The sequence below is a fragment of the Cylas formicarius genome, unplaced genomic scaffold, assembly GCF_029955315.1.
Source record: "Cylas formicarius isolate icCylForm1 unplaced genomic scaffold, icCylForm1.1 PGA_scaffold_10__41_contigs__length_53128322, whole genome shotgun sequence".
Taxonomy (NCBI): domain Eukaryota; kingdom Metazoa; phylum Arthropoda; class Insecta; order Coleoptera; family Brentidae; genus Cylas; species Cylas formicarius.
The window spans coordinates 46,845,815-46,863,453 of NW_026844214.1; the positions used below are offsets into that span (position 1 = coordinate 46,845,815).

Consider the following 17,639-nt stretch of genomic DNA (forward strand, 5'->3'; position numbering starts at 1 on the left):
AACTAACCCTATTCTTTACCGCGATTTGTTTAGATAGTTCTGTCAACATTCTTGGTTTGTTGACGTGTTTGACAAGTGTTTTTATATTTGTGTACGGAGATCGGAAATATCCAAAAATGCAGGAAAGCGATTCAAACGGGAGTTCTTCGTTTGAAATAGTTGAAAAGAAAGACGTCGAATCTGCCAAGACGAGCGATAAAAGCGGTTGATTATTTGTTACTTTTTTTAAAAATTAGGTCAAATATGAATCAATTTCAGAAACACTAAGCATTTCTTCCCCGTATTCGATTTCTTCGCAAAGCAGCACTAGCATATCAGTGGGTAATATATTATCTTCTGTGGCACCACCCGCTGCTATCCCAGATTTTAAATTGTGGACCCCCGCGGGCCCTCAAATAAAACCTACCCCTCATGACAATCAAATTGCAGTCACCGCAGCGCCCGCAATTGATAACCAATTTCCAGTAACGCAGTTTAGGTAAATGTTGCACCGTTTCTAACCTAGATGATTGGGTAAAAATTACTCCTTTCAGTGCGGCTATACCACCCAGCAAAGGTGTGCCTCAAGAACCTTTCCAAAAGAGAAATATCCAGCCGCCAGAAGCGGAAAGTATATCAGGCACGAGTTTTTTAGGGCTGGTAAAGGGCGCTTTGTCAAATCCAGTATTTACTAAAATGGCCGAAAAAGCGAAGAGCTCTGTAGACTCTTTAATAACAACCTTAGACCCTCAAATGAGCGAATACATTTGTCAGTATATTTAAAACATAAACCAGTTCATTGTTTAAAAGAGTGCTTGTAGATTCCGGAGGCGACACAGAGTTTATAGTAACATCAACTGACGAAGAAATTATAAGTGCAATAAGAGAGGCAGTTCATTCCATTTTAGGAAAAGCATGGGTGAAGTAAAGGCACTTCCTGAATTAATACGTGTCCTTAATATTAATTATTTGCTTTAAGTGGAATCAATCTCCCTTCAGATAAGACCCAAGCAGTGGGATTCAAAGAGGGATTAAAAAGGGCCAAGGACAAGGTAGAAAAGTCTTATAAAATTAAGAAAGCTCCCATAGTTGCTGTAGAAAATATCCTTTTGTATGAAAATGAGAGGTATTTCTGGTGTCTCATTAAATATAATATTATTGCTTTTTTTTTTTTTAAGTTGGTATGATGAGAGCGTATTGCTTCTTATCGATGCCGAGAAAAATATAAATCTCAGCACATTTTCACAAGCAACGCCGGTTCCAACGCTGAAATTTCTAAAACAAATAGATTCAGAGTATGGGGATTCTGACAAGACCGTAGAGCAGAAATTAGCAGAATATCTAAAAGCAAGTTTTGGTAACATTTAACTTTAGCATAATCAAATATTCAATTTCAGGCGATTCCGGGCTGGCAAGAGGAAGTTTCTGGGGTATCCCGAAAAGAAGTGATTTTACTAGCCGCCAAAACATTGTTCAAGCTTTACAAAGAGCACTTACCACAAAATAGATAATTTATATATCATTTAAAGGAAGTTAATTTCGTTTATCTGCAATTAAGTAATGTGTATTAAATAATATTCATCTATTTGTAAATACTTAAACCTTGCCTAAGTACTTATAATTTTCATGTAAATATATCAAATAAAGGAAAAAAATTAAAACTCAACTTTGGTCTTATGTATTTATTTTGATTGTGCTGAAAAATTTAATTTGGTACAAATTCAATTCTATTAATAAAAATTGAAAAAATATATTTTTTGTTTCTAATCGTCCTTTGGTTGACACAGATGGTTAACTAAGCAACCATACACAAGAAAAGACTTTACTGTTCCCACAACGAGCACACCATTACTACTCTAGACGTAGAAATGGCCGGCTTAAAAGCGTGGGGTAATTTAAAATAAACGATTTCTTTTTAGACTTCAATTCAGCTAGACAAAAGAAAAGGGAGATTCACTTTCCTGCTTCCCTTCTGGTTCTCTTTATTCATTTAGGTATTGCCCAAATCTCCCCATGGATATCTAAAAATAAAAATGAAACTTTAAGATACAGCGGCATAGATCAGTAATACTAATCCTAAAGAAATCATATCAGAATCCTTTTGGCAACAAACATAATGCAATATTAGTTCTTGGGAAAAACTTGATCATCACGAAATTTGAAGTTTTTATAGGAATTACATAAAGAGAGAAATTTTTTCGAGTTATCCAAAGTTAGCAAAATACTTACTCCAACAGCTCTTGACAGGCTCCCGTGGATTTGGCATCACCTAAAAGGAAAAAATAACGATTAGACAAAACAAAGCTAAAATAAAGCGGATCGGCAAAACAGTGTAGCACTCAGCTGGCCGTTCTTTGAAACATCAAAATTTTTATCAGAACAGGTCTGTGAAAGAACAATCATCATTTTTACACACTTCTCTTATGTAAAATTGACGAATAAATAGAAAAGATTTACTGTAGCCCTTGATGTCATGGGCTCAATTTGATTCTATGTCCAGTTTTCGAGATTATCGGTGCTCAAAGTTTTACTTTTTTTGACAAAATATTTATAAAGAGGTTTATTTCATTACAGTTCAAAAGTATACAAAATTATCGCATTTCATTTTGGATCCGATGTCATGTATTTTAAAAATCAATTGCCAAATTTTCACAAAACTAAGACACTTTTTGTGAGGGGGTCCCTTGTACTAGAAAATTCAACATTAAATGTCAAATGTTGTACTATTAGAAAACTGAATACTTACTTCGGCACCAAATTGGAACGCCTCGATGTCAAACAAAAGAAATCTACAACAATAAAAAAAAAGACATCAGTAAAGTAGAATAATTAAGCATAAAATTAATATAACTAATGCGATGTCAGATGGCCGTTCTATTAACATCAAAACGTAATCAGAACAGGTCTGTGAAAGAACAATCATCATCAAAGCTAAAGTTCTGTTATATGTATTTCCCCATTAAAATACTTGCAGTTAATTTTTTTAATTTTTAGAAATGTTTATTGGTCGATTAATAAATATTAAAATTTTGTAAAAAAGAACCATTAACATGATGTCAAAAGAAAGTTAAAAAAAAAATACCAAATCGTGTGAAAGTCCTTTTCTTCATTGTTTTATGATACTCATCGCTTTGTATATAATAAATATAATAAAATACAATAAAAACTTATTATCACTATTATAACATAACCTGCGTTTTTTTTTTATTTATTTCAACAATTGGTATAACAAAATTGACGCAAAAATTTAATTAATAATTTATTTTGTAAATAAATTTACGAAGAACTCGGTGAAAAACCATGAAATTAAACAAATGGTCAAAATTAACTTACCTATCTTATGTTGGAATTGAACATTGTTGTAGCACTGCTATATAACCGGAAATGTTATCTATAAAATTAAAATAAAAAAATATGAAATTATTATTAGTAAAAAAATAAAAACAATTGACAGAACTGTTAGTCAGTTCGCCGGTGAAGTCTCATCAATAATCGTAAAATTTCAGACTATAACTATAACAAATGACATCATTGGAATCCTACCCCCCCAACTAAATCGACAAACTACAAAAAAAAACTAATAAACAACTAACCAAATTCATTTGTTCCAAAATATGCTCTGCAATTTGGATTTCTAAGCACTCCATTTGTAAATAAATATCCTGGAATAAAAGATAAACGCAATGTCAGATTTCATATAAAATGGTACAAAATGCAATGGTCTTAATAATAATAATAATCGATCAGAATAACCAATCAGTCATTATTTTCAGACTGGGGCGGTAAAAAAAATCATCACATTTAACGGTTTACAGTGAAATTTTTTCTTAAATAAGTATTGCACTAAATCAAAATACAAAATTTTTTAAAATGTTCTCCCTATATATTTTTCATATTACAATTCTTCCAAGGAATGTTTATATGACACAATGATTTTGTATTTAACTTTAAGTGCTTAAAAGAACATGTGTTTTTATGAACTCTATCCTATATCTTTAAACTTGGTGTTTTAAACAAAAATGGTTTTGCTCTTATGTCGCCTTTTTAAATATAAATTTTAATATTAGTAAAAGCTTACTTCAATCAGCATCAAGGAGCTTCTTCTAAGTTTTCTGCACCTGCAAATCTGAAACAAAGGAAAACAAAAAATTAGTAAAATCCAGTAAATTATATAGGCACGGAATATATTTGATATTGACATGATTGTCAGACCTGTTGAGCTTAGTAAAAGCCATCATCGATTTCTGGCATAAAAAAGTGTCATCATTATTTTGGAAGAACATCATTTTCGCAGAAAAATTACAAGCAAAAAACTGTCCAGCTTACCTTTAAACCAGAAGAGATCATCTGCTCACAGGTTATGGAATTCCTGAAACTCTTTAAAAATATGAAAACAAAAAAAAACTGGAAAAATAAAAATCTGGAGTTTATTGTTACACAAAAAAGAGTAAACAGTTAATGAGTCGAGTCGTTATTAATATTTATAATCCGGATATATTTAAAAACAATAAAAATCGTAAAGCTCGGGTTTATAATTTGCTTTCGCCTGCTTCCAAAATTTTTTACAATACCCAAAGTATTGTTTACATCCCAAAAAGAAAACGATATAATTTAAAGAGATAAAATTCATAATTGACAAAAATGAAACTATTTTTTTTTTCATTGGAATTTGTTTAATTAATCTTAAATAATCTGTACAAAACCTAAAGTCCCCTCGTTTTATAGTTTGTCCAAATATTGTGTAAGATCTGGGAGGCCTTCTTTGAGACCTTTCCTCTTGCGCGTGTCCTGCAAACAAAAAGAAGGGTAATTAATTAATATCATTCTGTCACTGCATTCTGAACGTTGCAAAAATGTATATTCACAAAATGCATTTTCATTTCGTGATAAGATACATTAAGTGAAATAATAACTTAATTACATATTAATTTTGACCTCAGGGCCATGAGAATTTCACTTTCGATTTAAACCAAATTTCGATTTCAAAAAAAGATCGTGTACCTACTTAATTTTTTTTCATGTGCGACTCTGACGTCAGTCATTAATAGCCGTAGTCAGCAGACGAAACAACATAACATTTTGTTTATATTTTTAATTTTAATGTTTTGCTACAAACTTCTAGTGAAAGTGACTCTGAAAATATTACTACTGACAGAATCAGCAGAAATTTTCAGTTGCAATGGGAGATTAAAGTTCCCTTGAATATTTTCAAAACAATTTAAAACAGTTAAGACGATTTGATGACGAAAAATGTTCTCAATATTGTGTAGTATTTTCTCGATCCCTTTTATTCAAAAACAAAACGGAACAAAACCCCGCTAAGACATATAATTACTGTCAAATGTCGAAATCACAAAATGCTTTCACACAAAAACGCGCCAATGTACAAGGTGGTCCGGGTATCTCATTATTTCGTGGACAATTAACAAAATTTTAAATAGGATATCAAGGCATTTTTGAATATCTCGAAACTTTCTAGACATATTTCGTATATCAAATTCTGTACCTAGCCTCACTTTTTTAACATATTTTGAATTTCATGTCAAAAGTGATTTTGGCCGGTTTAAATATATCCATGGATTTCTCCGCAAAAGCCTTTGCCATATATTTGAGGTTGATTTCTGTATATAAAAGACTCTCCTTTAGTAATCTGTGTAAAAACTTTAAACATAAATAGAAAATCACAAAAAATCAACAATATTTTTTTATATAATTTTATATATTTTAATTGTAGATTGGTTATAAACCGTTTTTCCATTTCAAACATGTTGTAAACACAACAAACAAGAAACAATACAAATAGAATACCATCCAATACCAACATCACAATTTCGCTTGCTGTTAGTTTAAAAATCAATGGTTGACAGTTTTATGCCACCTAATTCAATCACTTTTATTGTTATTGTTTTTTTAGTACAAACATTATCTCATGTCTACAAGACATATTTCTCAAAAAACTACATAATGGAAATACCAATCGTAAATAAAACAAATTGAAGACACTTTATTTGCAACATTCAGGAAGAATATATATAAAAATGAGATTTTTATAAATGGTTCTATACATACATTCTTGTATTTATATGCATATTAAAATTGTTTTCTTTTTAAAACAAAATATCTTATGTTATATCGGTGGTACCAAAACTAATCAAAACTAACAAAGTTCTGTAATTAGTATTACAAATAACAAAAATAAATGAATATTAACTATTTTCACTGGATTTCAGAATTATTGCACTAAATGATTATTTCTGATAATTATGTTTTATTTAAAAATATAATTTAATACGAAGAAATCAATATTTCATTATTTTTTGTTTTTGTTCGTATCAGTTTGGAAAATTAAGAAAAAACTATAAAACTTTCAAACAAAAACGTTTTTTCTGTATCTTCAAGTAAAAAAAGTGTGGCGAATTATCAGGGAATGCCCTGTAGTACAATTTAGTTCTATTGTCAGTTACTGTTAAGTATTGTGAATATGTTCAAAATTGGAAAAAATTATGTAATAGTTGCTAAATAAATAAAAAAATAAAATGTTTGAAAATCGATCGGCATCTGTTCGTATGTGCTTTCCACACAAAATACGTTCCTGTATTTATATGTATTTTAAAGTTTTCTTTTTAAAACAAAATAAATCTTTTGTTATATGGTTTAAGCTTTCGTTTGTGTCGTTTGTTCAAGAATCAATAAAAATAAAAATCTAAGCATATAAGTTACCTTTTATTAAGTTCCCAGCTGGTAAAGTTTTACTTTAAAAGCATAAATCGATAACGACAGAGAGAAAATGTCAGACCCCCTATTCAGGCCAAAAAGCGTGTAAACTTAGAAACCAAAACAAAGGCCTGGACAATATTTCACCGACAGCGAATGCGGTACATACCAACGTCACAATACAGCATTGTCTTGCGGTGAGGGACCACAGGAAAAGGGTGCTGCGGATTGCTTACCTGCACGACGCCGTAGGGTCTAGTGCCGGCTTCGAGCGGATCTCCCGGCAACACTTGCCAATGGTCGAACACGCACTGCGGGAAAGCCTGACCGCCGGTGTTGGAACGCAGATCGGCGGTGAAACCGAACGACTCGTTCACAGGCAAGTAAGCCTTCACGACGAACATGGGGGTGCCGGCCACCTGCATTTCCTCAAACACGTGACCGCGTCTCCTGTTCAACACGCCGTAAATACCGCCGACGGCGACCTCGGGGCACTACAATAGCATTTAGAAAGTGGATAATATAGGTGACGCACGGAAGCAAATTTTGGGGAAATCACGGCCAAAAATCGCAATTGCAACCGGAGACTTTCAGGCGAGCCCCATTATTTATATTACCGACTATTATATTATTATTATATTCGGTGTTGGGAAATATTTAAATAGGAATTTAAATTTTAAATGCAGTTTAAATACAAATGTCCCGGAAATTTTAAATATTAGTATTTAAAATTACACCGTGGATCTGAAGTTCTATTAGGTAAGAAGAAATAGATGTAATACAATACAAACTTCAGTTTTTATCATTTATATTATGTATTATAATAAATATTTATTATAATTTAATTTCAAGTGTTACATATGAATATGTAAGTAAAAGTATGTAAAAGACTGTATATATATTGTTTGCATGTAATGCTCTTTTAATCCACTCTTTTCCCAAAAGAAACGAAACTTAATGTTTATACACAATGGCAAACAGGTTTTTTTTTTAACTTAGTCCTTATTCTTTGCTACCGTTAAATGCTGAAATTATGATTTAAATTATGTATTTAAATATTTTTAAATAAATACTTTAGTTTAGCTTTTTTAAAAACACCCGGAAATTTTTACTTAATTAGTAAATTAGTAAACACATTAAAATCAGACCAAATAATAACAATGGGAAAACATTAATTAAAGTTTATTATTATTACAAAATGTGGAATATTTTCGAAAAAAAAAAACAGCAATACAATCGAGAATTTAAGAAAATGTAGTGGGAAAAAATTACGAGCTTGGTGAAACAGATTTTTAGGTAGAACCTAAGAACATTCTAATTTCTGCTAGATTAAAAACTAAATGTAAAAGTTTTTAAATAAAAAAACTTATTTACAAAGCTAAACAGAGTTAGATGATTTTATACAAACAGCTAAAAAGAACGAAGCACGACAATTATATCACAATCTCCTACACTAGTTAGTCGTTTATTTTGAATATTTTCAGAAATATGTCAGTTCAGTCGGCATTTGTTGCCAGTAGCGTCATTTTCATTATGAGTTATGTTAATCTATTTTCTAATCCTTTTTTATGACTTAGTTTCTTCTGTTAACCTTGGTAGCTATAATGGAGCCTTCTATCCCCCTAGTGGTAAGTAATTTTTTTTTTGTAGCGACCGTATACAAATTTTATTTTAACATGGTTATAGAATTTTTCAAAAAAAAGGTGGTCTTCGCTTTATGTTCAGAAAAAAAAATTATCCGTATAAAAAACTTGAGTAAACATAAACAAAATCCGCATTTTTGAGTATTTTTTTTTATTTTTTTCTTATTTTCAAGAATAATTAATATTTTCAGGAAATAAAACTGTTAACAAATTGTCGGTCATATAACATATAGGTTCATTTCAAATTCATCAATAATTATTTCATTTCGTGTTTTAATTTAATCAAATTGGCTAAGAAATAAAATTTTATGTGCCATAAGAAGGCTGCCTTACATTGTTAAAAGACAGAGCTGTCAAATGAAGTAAGGAGCGGTGTGACTATTTGACTGTACGTCGAAGTCGAATTGAAATATTAAATACAATTGAACATTTTTTTAGGAGTACATGGGTGGGGTTAGGATCATGTGCTTATTTTTGAATTTAATGTGATATTGGTAAAAAAGTAAAATATTCTTTAAAGAAAGACTTTGAAAGTGTATGGCGAATGATTGAATACGCTTTTTCAAGTCTTATCAATTTTCTCTAATCGAATTTTCAGCTGTGATTTTGTCCAGATTGGCCTATGTGCGACGCCGCTGTACGTCCCCCTATTCTGACCAAGACGATTAAAATTACGTTCGAGATCGAAACTAAAAGACGTTTTTCATCTACCATCATGCGCAAGCACTGGTCAATATTGAACGTCGCCAGTACTGAATAAAAATGATGGACACGATAGACACCCTTATGGTTAATTTACGACAACTTAAAAAAAACTCAAAGCAATTTGATGTAATTTTTTAAAATTTGGATTTAATATCATAAGGTAAAAAAAAAATGAAATAAGTTAAAAATTGAGAGTTGTAAAAATTTGTATAAAGTTAATAATAAATTGTTTGTTATAAAATGCAACGCGACAATTTCGTTCGGAATGAAAATGACATTACCAGTTTTTTTTTCTCAAAAAACGCTGCGCATTTTTTTTTCTTATACCACAAATTTACGAAAAAAATTGCCTGATAATCCATAAATAAAAGATTCATAAAGCGCAAGCTCTACGGATTCGTAATGCTAATTTTCGCATCAAATTGGCATTAAAATGTGTGTTTTTTTTAAATGAGATGCGCCAATGTTTTTCCTTTTACAAATTCATTATTTTAAATGAAGCGTGGCATTTTTTTATTACGACAAATTTATTAAGAAAAAAATGCAACACCAAAGCCATAAACGAATATTTTGGGATTGTAATGCTCACTTCCGCATAAAATTAGAATAAACTAGAGATGTTTTTTTTTTAATGCGGCGCCGCAATTTTTTTCTTCCTTTCTTTCTTATTGATTCGAAAACGTCTTCCTGGAGGATGCTCACCTGAATTTCGCACTGATAAACGGGCTCCATAAGCCTGGGCTTGGCCGTCAGTATACACGCGTACAAACACCTACGGGTAGTGGGGATGATTTGGCCGCCGCCGCGATGGATGGCGTCGGCGTGAAGGGTGACGTCGTAAATGTTGAATCTAACGCCCCTAAGGTTCTCTTCTGACAGCACACCCTCTTTCGTCGCCCACTGGAACCCTGCGACAACCGAGTCCTTGATCTCGTTCAGATACTGCACGCCCTTGGTGCAATCGACAAGGATGTTGGGGCCGGTGCCGTCGGGACCGAAGCACCAGATCTTACGCGCCTCGGTCACGTCGTAGTCGTACTTTTCGCCTAAGTAACGGGCGCGAGCCTTGAACTCGTCGCGCGGATTCACTTTGCCGTCGTCGATGTCCTCGGCGAGACCGTCCGGCATCGGTTGGGCTTTCATGAACAGCCTGGAGGTTAAAACGACCAAATTGAAGAATATACCGGGTGTCCCAGCAAGAGCAACGAGAGGGTACGCGGTATTAGAGAAACGGTAGTAAACGGAAGTAAATTGGCGAAGAGAAAATGCCAGAAAATATTTTAGAGTTTCTGAAATGGCCTCGAATTTGAAAACTAGGTATCTAGAAAATGTTAACCAAATGTTAACCAAAGTTAAAGCTAAAAAAAAATTCAAATATCTCTCTATTACTTCTGCAAAAAAAAAGTGAAGTTTTTAGAACATTTTCTAAAATAAATGTCCGCATCACGAAAAACGTTTAACGCATTTTAATTAACTTGGAAGTCTTAAAAAGGGCTTTTCCCAGACTATCAAACATTACATGAGTGACGCGATTGCGATTGCTTAATCTAAATAAAATGATAGGCAATCAAGAAACTTAGACAAGCATCAAATAGGCATAAATACCGTTAGAAGTGAATTATTTCTATCAAAAAAATATATTTTATTCATTTTATTAAATGGTTTCCACATTTTATTACTTAACTAGGTCAAATATTTAAGAAAATTAGTTAGCCAAGATTTAATTAGTGGCTGAGTTAATAGTTAACCGCATTTTTAAATGAAAAAAAAGTAATAATACTAAATATCTGAAAGCTACCAGGTAAATATGTCCCCTTCAAAAGTAAAAAAAAAAAACAAAAGTAATACAATTCAAAAAATATTTTATTTTGGTTTTAAATATCATTTGGAATCCTAAATAATCAATTAACGTTTTATTTGGTAAATTCGGGATAATTAGTCATTGATACCAACCGTCAAAGCGAAAAAATTTCCCAAAATCTCACTTTTTTTCATACCCAGAGGTTTTCCCGAGACTTTATTTATATTGTCAAAAAACGCCAGCTGTAACTATAATCGCGTCACTCCTAGCCTGATTGATACCCCAGGAAACAAATCCAAGTTCATTAAAATACGTTAAGCCCTTTTGGAGATATGATATGATACGAAAAAATTAATCTGCCACCACTAGTTTCCTTCCAGAGATAGAGAAAACACCCATTAAACAAAAAAGATTTAAATTTGTCTCAGCTTTAAAATAGTAGGTGCTTTACCTATTACCATTAAAACACCCCTTTCTTCACTAAAAGTGTCTTATTTATTAATGATTGGCCTATTTATCTAAATCCACTTTCTTTCAAAAACTACTGAGATTAAAAATATACTAGTGATTAGCACCCGTAGTTTTATCAGAAATTAATAATAATTCTAAAAAAACGAACCTATTGTGCTTGTTAGGCGACTTCGATAAACACATTTGGTCGGATTCCTCGCTAACAGTCTCGCGATAGGACACGACCGGGTCGGATTTTTTGATGGGAATGCAAGCGTGATCCTCCTCCAAATCCTTGAGGCAAATTTCCAAGTGCAATTCGCCAGCACCAGCGATGATATGCTCTCCGGACTCCTCAATGATGCACTGCACCATGGGATCGGACTTGGCCAGACGTTTTAAGCCTGAAAATGACGATTCGAAACTTGAACCAAAAACATTATATTATGAACACACAAGTTAAGGTTCCAATTAAAAAAAGACACACTTCACCCGCACAGAGATCGTCAGACCTATAAAAAGAATTTTTAATCAGGACAAAATCATGTTAAATGAGTTTATATACGCACACACTCACAAATTTGCATCGGACCTGAATACATTTGATTTCTACCAAATTTAAAAAATCGAAGTAATACTGAAATGTATTTGTTTGAAAGAAACGTTTAACAGTAAAAAAAAACACAAAAAATAATGAAATTCACTTTTAGAAAGGTCACATCTATTGACAATGGTATATAATTTTCCTCCGACTTTCCCTCTGGGGGAAAAAATGTTCTATCTTCTTCGGAGGTAAAATTTAGAATGGCGGCATTGTTTGAGATGTATGGTTAGTTTATATTGAATTTCTTTAAAAATTAGTTCGTTTGCTATCGTTCGGAATTCAGTGCCCTTACATACACATCTGAGCGCAGAAACTTTAAATAACAATTATTCTAATAGCAGTACAAAATGTATTCTTTAAAATCTTTAGCACTTAGCACAAATTAGCAAAACATTTGTAATTTACGGAGAAACCAGCTTTACAACTACACGCAATGCTAGTCTGAATGCAACTTTAAATGATGAATTCCTGCAGTAGACCCAATTAAAACGGCATGTTTTGCATTTAATGATACACATTACAATTTAAGTAGGATGAAATGGATTTGATCTAAAGATATTGATTTTAATGATTTTCCAAGAACCATAACAACAAAAACTAGGAATAACGCTTCATTGTAGCTTATGCGGGTTGAACGCGCTAGTCAAAGGTTGAAAAGGTAACAATTGTTTAACAAATTCACCAATAATCACAAACAACACAACACCAAACAAATACAAGTGGATTATGTCTTTAGATCAGGAGTAACTGTTAAAACTGTAATCCAGTGTTCAATGAACAGTGTAGCCAAAAATTTCTATAGGGGCTTATGAACACCTACCTAAGTTTGGTAAAAAAAGTACAAGACACTGATTTAAGAAAAACCAAATCAACTTTCCCTATTCGGTGTTCTTCACGGGTCATAATTTTTCTCCTATTTTTATATTTCACACTAAGAGTAAAAAGATGTAAACTATTGAAGAAATTAGGAAATCAAAGCTAAAAAGTCATTCATCTTTATTAAGGGTAAATCTACAATTTTTCACATTTCATTTTTAATCTTATCTTTAAGATTTGATAGAAACCGAAGGGTTTCAGAAATCTCTTTTACAGGTTTGATGATGTGCCTGTATATGAAACCCGTGATTTGTCTTCTAGGTTGCTTGCTTTTTCTTCAAATATATTTTTTCTAAAATCTATGGTCAAGAAACTCCTGTTGTGTGTGGTGCTCTAGCGTTTTATAATATAATTATAATTTCATTATTTCATTAATTGATGAAAGGTATATTAGGCATACTGCCATTACATTTATTGGAATCAGAGTATTAAATACCAATCAGTCACAGTTAGTTTCAGACTGGGGCGGTAATTAAATTCATCATAATGGTAAAAAAATAAGACACGGTATTGAATAAAAAATAAATTACGATAAAGGTACATACCTTCCACCAGTTTGGGCAAATCGGCAGGGTTCTTGGGTTCTACAGCTACTCGTACGACGGGAGATACGCTGAACTTCATAACTTTTAGGTTATGGGCGTCTTTGAAAGTGGTGATGGTACCGGTCTTCACCAAAAACTGATCCACACCAACCAGACCGCAGATGTTCCCAGATGGAACATCCTCAATCGCTTCGACGTAACGGCCCATCATAAGAATGGTCCTTTGGATGGCCTTCTCGTAAAGGTCCTCTTTCTTGCCAGGAGTGTAGTTGGGTCCCATGATGCGAGCCTTCATTCCAGTCGCCACTTTACCGGAAAACACTCGCCCGAACGCGTAGAAACGACCCTTGTCAGAAGTCGGTACCATTTTGGACACGTACATCATCAGAGGACCGTTGGGGTCGCAGTTTTTAATGCCCAAAGCCGCTTCGTCGTCGTGAGGTCCTTCGTACAGCATCTCCATCCTGTACTTCTGGGCGGTTACGGGCGACGGAAGATGGATGGCAATCATTTGGAGTAAAGCCTCGCCAGCCGGCAGCCAGGTTCTCATCACTACTTTCAAAAGTTGCTTGCCATCTTTGTCCTTATCCTCGTGCTTTAAAGTGATGCCAAGTTTCACGACCAACTGTTCATACTCTTCCTTTCTTAAAAAATCCAAACACAAACAACACTCAGTAACAATTCAAAGAAAGACTTATGAAAATAAAAAATTAAACATAACTTTCAGAAGTTGTTTACCATTTATATCATTATTGCCTCCATCTTCCTTTCTTCAATACCAAACATAAACAACAATCAGCACAAACTTAACAAATTTGGTAGCCAATTACCTTATATAATGCCCTTCACTCTTAATGAAGATATAAAACCTGAACTTCTCTAATTGGAGCAATGTAGGTATAGCATAAACTATTTCTGTACTAAATTTGTCAATAAGCTGCAAAATAATATTAAAGGGACATAATTAAAGACTTCCAAATTAAAAATAAACAGTGAGATAAAGTACAATGATTTTAAAATCCTAGCACATTGACCTACTACTCCAGTAGTTTGACCAAATTAAATGTGATTAATATAGAGAACAATAGCTTTGAATTAATACCTGTGACAAAAATACTTTGTATTTGGAAACATCAATTAGTGTTAGATTTATGAACATCACAGAAAAAGATATTTCTCACATCTTCCAAAAATTGTTTGCCATCATTATGTTTGTCTTTATTTTTTAAAGCCATGCTAAATTTCACGATCATCTGTGCTCATACTCTTCCTTTTATCCACCATCAAAGTTCAAAGGAAGAATTTATGTGTATCAAGAATTAAAGACAAAATTGACAAAAATGGAGTTAGTTCTCATAACAATTTTCAAAAGTCATTTACCATCTTTATCCTCTTTCTCACCTTTTAAAGAAAGTTTCACAACCAACCTCTCACATTCTTCCTTTCTTCAAAAAAAAAAAAAAAAAAAAAAAAAAATCAATAAATCACAAACTCTCCAAATATAGTAGGAATGTTTTCTCAGTACCGTAGCATATCACCAATGGACATAAGGATAGAGGTCCCGTGAAAGCGTTTAAGCACCAAGAAGGGTCACTCTCCTTCCATTGCACTGCATAAAGTGTCCTTGTCCTTGAACATCATACAATGTTCAAAAACTAAACTGATGCTCGTGTTGTGCTGGAAGGTGAGGAGCTTCGAACTAATCAGTACTACTCACCTGTAGTTCATAATGGCATCGAAAATCTTGTAGATCGGGTCCAAAATGTACATGCAGAAGGACCGTTTGTTATCGGCGTCCTTCTGCTTGGCCCACTTCTTTGTTTTGGGATTGAAGAAATTTTCGCCCCAAAGTCTGTTCATTAGTTTCACCACATCTATCTTGAACTTTTCGGCGTACATTTCGGCGAACTGTTTCAGGGTGAACGCCCAACCGTGCAGACCGGAACCGAAACCTACCGAACCTTTGCTCGGATCAACCTACGAATTAATTAATTTGCAATTTTGAAATTTAAAAAAAGATGAACATGTACAGTGTTACACATTTGGAAACTGTAGTGAAAATAGACGAAACACTACAGGGCAAAATGTGACGTTGATCTTTGAATCCTCGATCGAAATACAATAAAACCCATGTATCTCACCCTAAGAATTCAATTTAGCTGGTTTTGGATAAGAAACTTACCCGAACTTCACCCATGGGACCGCCGTCGTCGTTATAAGTAGCGATTATAACGTTGACATTTTCAACAATACGTTGGAACGTTTGGTACAGCTCTTCCGCTTCCAACTGCAACTCTAGAAGCGCACGATCCATCTTGTTCATGAAAAGAATGGGCTTGATACGTTCGGCGATTGCTTGACGCAAGACAGTTTCGGTTTGCACACACACACCTACGAACTCGGAACATTAGGAGGGGGAACATTCCAAACTTGTAAATTTCAATACCTGATACACAATCTACTACCACAAGGGCACCATCGGTTACTCTAAGGGCAGCCGTTACTTCGGACGAAAAGTCTACGTGACCGGGGGAGTCGATCAAATTAATCAAAAAACCTTTTTCTTCCTTCTCACGCTGGTCGGGATTGGTAATGAAAACAAGATCCTTGTCATCAAGCTCAAAAAACATAGAAATTGCACTGCAAAAAAGGAGACTCTTTAAGACGCTGAATAGTTTCCCTTCATTGGTTCTTCTACCAATGAAATTTATAACACTCATTTTAGTATGGATCAATACGATTAATTTTGGAATGTTTTGGATTTTCATAAAAACGCAAGCAATAACTATTCTTCAGTTGACTGCTGTTTTTTTTGTTGTTGCTTTAATTAAGTTTTAAGCAATTTTTTCGCTACATCATTCCATAATTTGGATTTATTGCATTTTGGATAGCTAAATTGTTTTTTTTTTCAACCAAGGGGTTTTAAAATTAAATACTGGATGTTCTAGTTAATTTTGTTTTAATCGCAAATAAAGGCACTCCAGGCCTTCTTTAGGCTCATCCACAAAAATAAAGTTATATGTGCTAAAGTACAACTACACTAATCTCCATAAAAGAAGGCTCCCCTTCAAATGTGTTAAGGTTACATTGAACTTAACAGAACATATCATATTTGGAAAGACCTAAACACCCAGCAGAAATGGCGTGCTAGCAGTACAAAACAGCTGACAAACCCAGTACATTTTGAAACAATAGCCGGAGCATCACTGGTACAAAACAGGTGAATATTGGAACATTTTAATGGGAATTTTGAAGACCGCCCATTCAGTCAAGTACTTCTACCCATCAAATTGATTTAAACACTCACTTTAATATAGCCCCATCAAGATTAACATCTGTTAACAAGGGAACTTACGTGGATTTAATAGTAATACAACGCTCCTGTTCATCTTTTCTTGTGTCGGTAAATCTGGTTTCTCCTGCCTTGGCTCCAGCGATAATGCCAGCTTTTGAAACGAGCGAGTCTGTTAGTGTAGATTTTCCATGGTCCACATGAGCAATGACAGACATGTTACGGATGTTACGCTTTTTGTCCATCATGGCCCTAATTTCATCTACCGTAAAGTTCACCTAAAAACAAATACCAATTTTTACACCTCCCAATAATTTCCCGAATTGATGCACCCATCTGACATTTTATCCGGTTTTCGAATGTCAATGCACTTTGTCCACCCAGGTTCTTACCATATTTGTATTATTTTTATCCGTTATTCTTGAGAAATACCGAGTAAAAACAATTAAAAGAACGCCGGAGTGAAAATTTACAAAGACCTAACGTGAAATTACCGACCAAGGAGTTTTTGCTTTTTCGTATTATTGTGCAATATAAATATGTTTCAGGTTCCTGTCAAAATATTAACAAATTCGAAAAAATACCAAGCCCGTTTCAGAGAAAAAACATCCAACGCGAAGATTCCATAATAAAAAATAATAAAACTAACTTACCATCTTGGATGTTTTAAGATATTATTCTTACACAAACAGAAAAGCTCATACGCCAACGATGGCGCACTCCCGTAAAAGAACGGGTGAGGTGAGGAGATGAAGCGAGACACATTTCAGCTTGCCACGCAAGTGCAGAACACGTGCGACCATGCAAAGAATAAAAATGGTTACAAGCATGGCATAAATGTCTTGGTCATAGACCACAGTTAACAAAACACTTTAAAGCTCCGTAGAGAAAATTATCAATGACGTCAGAATGTTCCAACATAACGCATACTGCGTTAAACAGCATAAACGCATACTGCATAGGTTTTTGTACACCAAAATAAGAGTCCGATAATTGCAAATGATTTATTACAAAAAAAAAAAGAATAAAA

General features: G+C 33.5%; 2 protein-coding genes, 1 long non-coding RNA gene and 2 other non-coding genes across 5 annotated transcripts; 1 reads left to right on the forward strand and 4 right to left on the reverse strand.

Annotated features, from left to right (window-relative positions):
• Positions 1-42: 42 nt before the first annotated feature.
• On the forward strand, positions 43-1,636 carry LOC132696252 (protein PRRC1-B-like). Its single transcript, XM_060660988.1, has 7 exons — positions 43-204; positions 259-478; positions 534-748; positions 801-903; positions 959-1,105; positions 1,158-1,326; positions 1,377-1,636. The coding sequence occupies exons 1-7, from the start codon at positions 117-119 to the stop codon at positions 1,488-1,490; spliced, it is 1,056 nt and encodes a 351-aa protein (XP_060516971.1). The 5' UTR covers positions 43-116; the 3' UTR covers positions 1,491-1,636.
• Positions 1,637-1,652: 16 nt separating this feature from the next.
• Positions 1,653-3,550, reverse strand: LOC132696281 (uncharacterized). Its single transcript, XR_009618019.1, has 4 exons — positions 3,313-3,550; positions 2,726-2,768; positions 2,209-2,248; positions 1,653-2,000 (listed from the first exon to the last, which is right to left on the reverse strand). It is a non-coding gene; the product is annotated as an uncharacterized LOC132696281 (long non-coding RNA).
• Positions 3,551-3,716: 166 nt separating this feature from the next.
• LOC132708440 (small nucleolar RNA SNORD31) lies at positions 3,717-3,785 on the reverse strand. Its single transcript, XR_009619951.1, has one exon. It is a non-coding gene; the product is annotated as a small nucleolar RNA SNORD31 (small nucleolar RNA).
• Positions 3,786-4,388: 603 nt separating this feature from the next.
• On the reverse strand, positions 4,389-17,392 carry LOC132696259 (translation elongation factor 2). The gene is made up of 10 exons (XM_060660998.1): positions 17,263-17,392; positions 16,673-16,887; positions 15,764-15,957; positions 15,500-15,708; positions 15,035-15,294; positions 13,318-13,961; positions 11,462-11,696; positions 9,744-10,191; positions 6,930-7,187; positions 4,389-4,767 (listed from the first exon to the last, which is right to left on the reverse strand). The coding sequence occupies exons 1-10, from the start codon at positions 17,263-17,265 to the stop codon at positions 4,699-4,701; spliced, it is 2,535 nt and encodes an 844-aa protein (XP_060516981.1). The 5' UTR covers positions 17,266-17,392; the 3' UTR covers positions 4,389-4,698.
• Positions 13,192-13,263, reverse strand: LOC132708441 (small nucleolar RNA SNORD31). Its single transcript, XR_009619952.1, has one exon. It is a non-coding gene; the product is annotated as a small nucleolar RNA SNORD31 (small nucleolar RNA).
• Positions 17,393-17,639: the final 247 nt, after the last annotated feature.